The sequence below is a fragment of the Calidris pugnax genome, unplaced genomic scaffold (genome assembly GCF_001431845.1).
Source record: "Calidris pugnax isolate Ruff unplaced genomic scaffold, ASM143184v1 scaffold486, whole genome shotgun sequence".
Taxonomy (NCBI): Eukaryota; Metazoa; Chordata; class Aves; order Charadriiformes; family Scolopacidae; genus Calidris; species Calidris pugnax.
In genome coordinates, this window is record NW_015091332.1 from 168,230 (window position 1) to 174,370 (window position 6,141).

At 52.9% G+C, this 6,141-nt stretch overlaps 1 protein-coding gene across 1 annotated transcript; it reads left to right on the forward strand.

Annotated features, from left to right (window-relative positions):
- Window positions 1-233: 233 nt before the first annotated feature.
- On the forward strand, window positions 234-5,904 carry LOC106899241 (cytochrome P450 1A4-like). Its single transcript, XM_014960984.1, has 6 exons — window positions 234-1,091; window positions 1,329-1,455; window positions 1,725-1,814; window positions 1,903-2,026; window positions 2,861-2,947; window positions 4,635-5,904. The coding sequence occupies exons 1-6, from the start codon at window positions 234-236 to the stop codon at window positions 4,939-4,941; spliced, it is 1,593 nt and encodes a 530-aa protein (XP_014816470.1). The 3' UTR covers window positions 4,942-5,904.
- The last annotated feature ends 237 nt before the right edge of the window (window positions 5,905-6,141 follow it).

Sequence of the window (6,141 nt, forward strand, 5' to 3'; positions counted from 1 at the left end):
CATGTTTCCTACCCCTGGCATCTAGGGAAAAAGCCATGGGACCTGTTCCTCTCAGTCCTGGCTAGTAAAAAAAACCCACTTTCAAGTGCAAGTAGCTTCCTGCAGCTCTGGATCAGAAGTTAAACCCAGCTCTCCTGCCTGCAGTTGCTACTCAGAGCAACTCAAGCTAGAGGAGCTCCATGGACCTTCCCTTCTTCATAATGCCTCTTTGGGTTTGTTACTAAGGTTTCTGAATGCCAGCAGCAATGGAGGCTGCCATGTCGCTGGTGGGAAGCCAAGGCATTGTCTCAGCCACCGAGGTCCTCCTCGCAGCTGCCGTCTTCTGCCTGGTCTTCCTGCTCATCCAGTCCCTCCAGCAGCACGTGCCCAAGGGGCTGAAGAGCCCCCCGGGACCCAGAGGTTACCCCATCCTTGGCAACGTGCTGGAGCTGAGGAAGGACCCGCACCTGGCCCTGACCAGGCTGAGCCAGAAGTATGGGGACATCATGGAGATCAGGATTGGCACCCGGCCCGTGCTGGTGCTGAGCGGGCTGGAGACCATCAAGCAAGCCCTGGTGAAGCAAGGAGAAGAATTCATGGGGCGCCCTGGCCTTCACAGCTTCCAATATATTTCGGATGGCCAGAGCCTGGCCTTCAGCCCTGACTCAGGGGAGGTGTGGAAAGCACGCAGAAAGCTGGCCCAGAACGCTCTGAAGACCTTTGCCACCACCCCCAGCCCCACCTCCTCTTCCACCTGCCTCCTGGAGGAGCACGTCTCCAAGGAGGCCGAGTACCTGGTGGCCAAATTCCTGCAGCTGATGAATGAGGTGAAGAGCTTTGACCCTTACCGGTACGTGGTGGTCTCCGTGGCCAACGTCATCTGTGCCATCTGCTTTGGCAAGCGCTACGACCACAATGACCAAGAGCTGCTCAGCTTGGTGAACCTCAGCAATGAATTTGGTGAAGCGGCTGCTGCTGGCAACCCCGCGGACTTCATCCCCCTGCTCCAGTACCTTCCCAGCCGCACCATGCAGATCTTCAAGGACATCAACAGGCGTTTCAACTTCTTTGTGCAAAAAATTGTCCAGGAGCATTACACCAGCTTTGATAAGGTAAGAGCTTGGATGCTCTTGGATGTCGGTAGAGATGCCTACAACCATCTCTAGAGGTGCTGTCTGCCTGAGGGGAAGAAGGTACTCCCTTGTCCCCCCCACCTCTGCCCTGGAGAGCTTCTTGGAGCTTTCCAATCTGCAGTTAATCCCCCCCAGGAGCCAGCACTGGCTGGGAGAGGAGCTGTTTCTCCAGCCCTGGGTGTCCTTGATGTCTCTCACCCACTGGCTTTTCTGCAGGAGCACATCCGGGACGTCACGGACTCATTAATTGAGCACTGCCAGGGAAATAGTGTAGGGGAGGATGCTCATGTCCCACTCTCCAATGAGAAGATCATCAGCATCGTCAATGACCTCTTTGGGGCTGGTGAGAACATTTTTGAGGGTAAAGCCTTGCTGTTGGGAGGCTGGGTGGGGGAACCGGGGCTGTCGGGGTAAGACCTTGACCATTTTTGGATATTTGGAGCTGCTGCTGGGCTCGTGGGCACTCTTCTGAACGTTGACCAGAGCAGATGGGTTTTCAGCGATAGCCGATGAGGAACTTCTCCACGGCAAACATCTAGAGGGATGGGGTCTGTAAATACCAGCTCCCCTGTCGTTTTTTGGTAGCTCAATGCCTTTTTCATGTCCATCCAGGCTTCGACACGGTGACAACTGCCTTATCTTGGAGCCTCATGTATGTTGCCTTGTACCCCCACATCCAGAAGAAGATCCAGGAAGAACTAGGTGAGTCCATGGACCTGCTTCCTCCGGGGCCAAAACTTCTCTGGTGAGAGATGACCCCAACCCACTCCCTCTTCTTGACCTCCTGCAGACAAGACCATCGGCCAGGAGAGGAGACCGAGGCTGTCAGACCGGGGCATGCTGCCCTACACAGAAGCCTTCATCCTGGAGACCTTCAGGCACTCCTCCTTCCTGCCCTTCACCATCCCACACAGGTACAGGCTGGAGCAGCCAACGTGTTATTTGGGGCGGGTTTTGGGTTTTTTTTGGAGTGGTTTTCTGGGAGGTGCCACATATTTTCTGGGAAGCAGCGAATTGCCCGGGAAGCGATCCTTGCTACGGGGAAATATTCCCCTCCGCAGCCTGAATTACTCGTGTCAAAGCTGCCACGTTGTGGTGGTGCCCGTGGCTGCAGCCCTTGGGGCCACCAGCTGCCCTCCTGGGCTCCAATCCTTCGCTTTGAGGTCAGTTTTACTCCAAAGCCTTTGCTCATGGAGGGGATGCTCAACATCCATGGGTTCGTATTCCCTCCCCTCCTTTCCTTGGGAGAAACCACATCGCAACCCATCCAGCTTATAGAGTCATAGAGTTGTCCAGGCTGGAAGGGACCTCCAAAGGGCGTCTAGTCTGACCTCCCAGCAGTCAGCAGGGACACCCCCAACTAGACCAGGTTGCCCAGGGCCTTGTTGAGCCTCTCCTTGAATATCTCCAGGGAAGGGGCCTCAACCACCTCCCTGGGCAACCTGTTCCAGTGCTCCACCACCCTCCCAGTGAAGAACCCTCTCCTCATCTCCAGTCTAAATCTGTTCCCCTCCAGCTTGAAGCCGTTAAAGCTTCCTGCAACCAGAATCTTTCTGCTTGAGGAGAAGTGTTAACCAAGACTATTAAGTCTCCCAGATACAAATTGGGGTATTTCCTGGCCCGTCCTGAGAGTTCAAACAGGGTGTTGGAAACGAAGAGGCCCCTAGGACTTGCCAAGCTTCGTTTCTCTGCGAGGCTGTGGGTCTCCTCCTGATTTCTCTTCCCCTCCACCCGTTATGTCTTTGCAGTACGACAAAAGCGACGGTGCTGAACGGCTACTACATCCCCAAGGATACCTGTGTCTTTATCAACCAGTGGCAAGTGAATCACGACGAGTGAGTAGAGCAAATTCCCCTCCCACCCCCTCTGCTTATCCAGGCTGTGGTGGCTTTGCTTGGCATGAAGAGCAACAAGCCCAAAGCCAAATGGCTCCTGAAGGCAGGAAAAGGCAGATAGGACCAAAAAAAACCAACCCAATACGGTGTGGGTTTGATGCTAAGCCAAACTTTGGGTCTCCTGGGTGTGGAGTCGCTCTGGGTTGACTTGGTCACTGGTTCCCCAGCGCCAGGGTTTACCTGATTTACGTGCAGTAACGTGGTGACTACAAAGACGATGAGGGGCCTGGAGCATCTTTCTGATGAGGAAAGGCTGAGGGACTTGGGTCTTTTCAGTCTGGAGAAGAGAAGGCTGAGGGGGGATCTGATCAACACCTATAAATACTCAAAGGGTGGGTGTCAGGAGGATGGGGCCAGGCTTTTTTCAGTGGTGCCCAGGGACAGGACAAGAGGAAATGGGCACAAACTTGAACATAAGAAGTTCCACCTAAACATGAGGAGGAACTTCTTTCCTGTGAGGGTGGAAGAGCCCTGGCAGAGGCTGCCCAGAGAGGTGGTGGAGTCTCCTTCTCTGGAGACATTCAAATTCCTCTGGACACATTCCTGTGGCCCTGCTATGGGTCACCCTGCTTTGGCAGAGGGTTGGAGGGGATGATCTCCAGAGGTCCCTTCCCACCCCATAGCAATCTGTGAGTCTGTGATGTCCTCAATGCACTGGACTTTCCACGTACGTGCGAGGGTTGGCAGCTTGGGCTGCTGAATAATCAGGAATGGGTAGATCCTCCTGCCAAGCAGCCCTTGTGATCCGGGCTCGCGGCTCTGGATGTGCTCAACGACAATCATCTGGTTCCCTCTTTCAGGGAGAAAAATGTCCTGACGTGACTCTCATTAAACTCAATAAGCTCATGTTGTTATTGCTGGTCATCAGTTTTGGTGAATGAAAGGGGATCTGGAAACCCAAGTCCCATCTTACCCCTCCAGTAGAGACCCTGTAGGGGGTGGGAAGGAATTAAGTTGACTAAAGGTTGATACAGAAGGTGGTTCCCAGATCAGGTGTTTTGGATCAGAAGGTCAAGACTTTGTGTCCAAACAGCCCAGGGGAGCAGAAATACCACATTATTCCTTCTGCTCCTGGTGAGCACTGCAATGGGAACACTGTCCTTAGGGCCAGAGAGGATTCCCCACATCCAAGCTCAGCTAAGACACTGGAAAATCCCACCTGGCACCTCCCAGCAGCTGGGCTGGGACAGGTTGGGAAGTTTTGCTGGGAAGATCCAAGGTGGGAAAACCCTCAGGTCTCCATCCTTCCTTTTGAAGAGGTGCTGACTGATTCCTGGGCACCAACCTATTTATTTTTATTTTGTTTTTCCTCTTCCTTTTGGCTGAAACTGGGGGATCTCTAGCCGTTGCACGCTGAATTAAATCCATCTCCGGTGTCTGCACAGACAAACACAATGGGAGTTTGGAACAGAGATGACAATAGACTGAGCTGATGGGGTCTGACACTTTGTTGGAGCTTCAGCTCAGGGACAGAGGTTGCCAAGGTTTGGTGGTTTTGGTGTTGTTTTTTTTTTTTTAAATGAGAAAATTTTGGGATGCTTCGCTCTGCAGGGAGGTGTTTTGACCGCTCTCCCCCATCCTGGTGGGTGAAAACGGCTTCCTCAGCTGTCTCTCCTTTCTGCTGCAGGAAGCTTTGGAAGGATCCCTCAACCTTCAACCCTGAGCGGTTCCTCAACGCGGCGGGGACTGAAATCAGCAGGACGGAAAGCGACAAAGTGCTGACTTTCGGCTTGGGGAAGAGGCGATGCATCGGGGAGTCCATCGGCCGGTGGGAGGTCTTCCTCTTCTTGACCACCATGCTACAGCAGCTGGAGTTCAGCCTCCTCCCCGGGGAGGAGGTGGACACCACTCCCCAGTACGGGCTGACCATGAAGTACAAGAAATGCGAGAGCTTCCAGATCAAGAAGCGTTTCCCCACGAAGAGCTCTCCGTAAGCTCCGCAGAAGAAAAGCCAGCCCTTGGAGTTGGACTCTCTGCCAGCTTTTGCCAACGCTCTCTCCAAGCTGACACAACCCCTCGCTGTGTCGCTTCACTGGAGGCTTGTTCATCTCATGAAAATGCGAGTGGGGAGGGATAAAGCCGGCTTTGTTGGGCTCCCTGTGCCAGCTCCACCACCCTCACCCATGGAGTAGCTCCCTAGAGGTCCAGCTCACTCATCCCTCTCGGGGAGGTCTAGGGGGACCACAGCCCTGTGGTGGGGAGGACAATTTGGGCTGGGAGAAGCAGTGGGAGATGTGAGTTAGGGATGTCCTCACCCTGCCCTCACTCCCTTCATCCACCAAATAGGGATAAACCTGCAGGTTCCTCCCTGAGAGACCTGGCCAACCTTTACCCATGGGGTGAAAGTCTTTGAAGCTCATTCGGTGGAGCCGTTGGCCAACCCTTCAGCTCTTCATGCCGATGGGATCCGGCCACCTGCTGAAGGGCTCTGGAGGCCAGACCTACCCCAGGTGGACCCCTTCTGGGTGCACCCTCGCACAGCTAAATTCCTTGAATGTACGTTCATTAAATGAATCCCCAAGTGTTTCTACCAATCCTTGGTGACAGCCTGACTACTAGAAAAAATAAAATAAAATAAATATATATATCCATAAGTAGTTCTGTTGACAATTTGAGATCTTATCAGCTGGACTCCTAACAAGAAGCCTCCTGGAAAATATCAAAGGGCTGAGAGTCAAGGAGAAGAAGCAGTAAGAGGCACAGCAGGACACTTCTGGCTTTCACACTATGCGTTTGCTGCTTTTGTTTTAATGAGTGGGATTTATTAATATATTTTATTTAGCAACCGAGCCAAGAGATGTCTATATTCAGACTAGTCAAAGGAGCAAGGGTTTGAGAAGCGCAGGGGATGCTCTCAGCCTGCGGAATATAAACTGCACAGGATTTCCAACCCAATAAATACCTCTTTGAAAGTTTCTTGCTGGTTTGATTCCACTGGGAAAAGATTGGAGAGGGGAAAAACCCCCCTCTTCCAATTCTTCTTCACTCATAAAAATTTGACTTGGGTGGGGGGGAATCTGGACACAAGTTGGCTGTGACAGTGGGTGGCATCGGGGGGAGGTTTTTAGCCTTCGTGGGTGTATGTAGAGAAGTCAGATCCTCATCTGGGATTTGGGAAGAGGTGACGTCAAGCA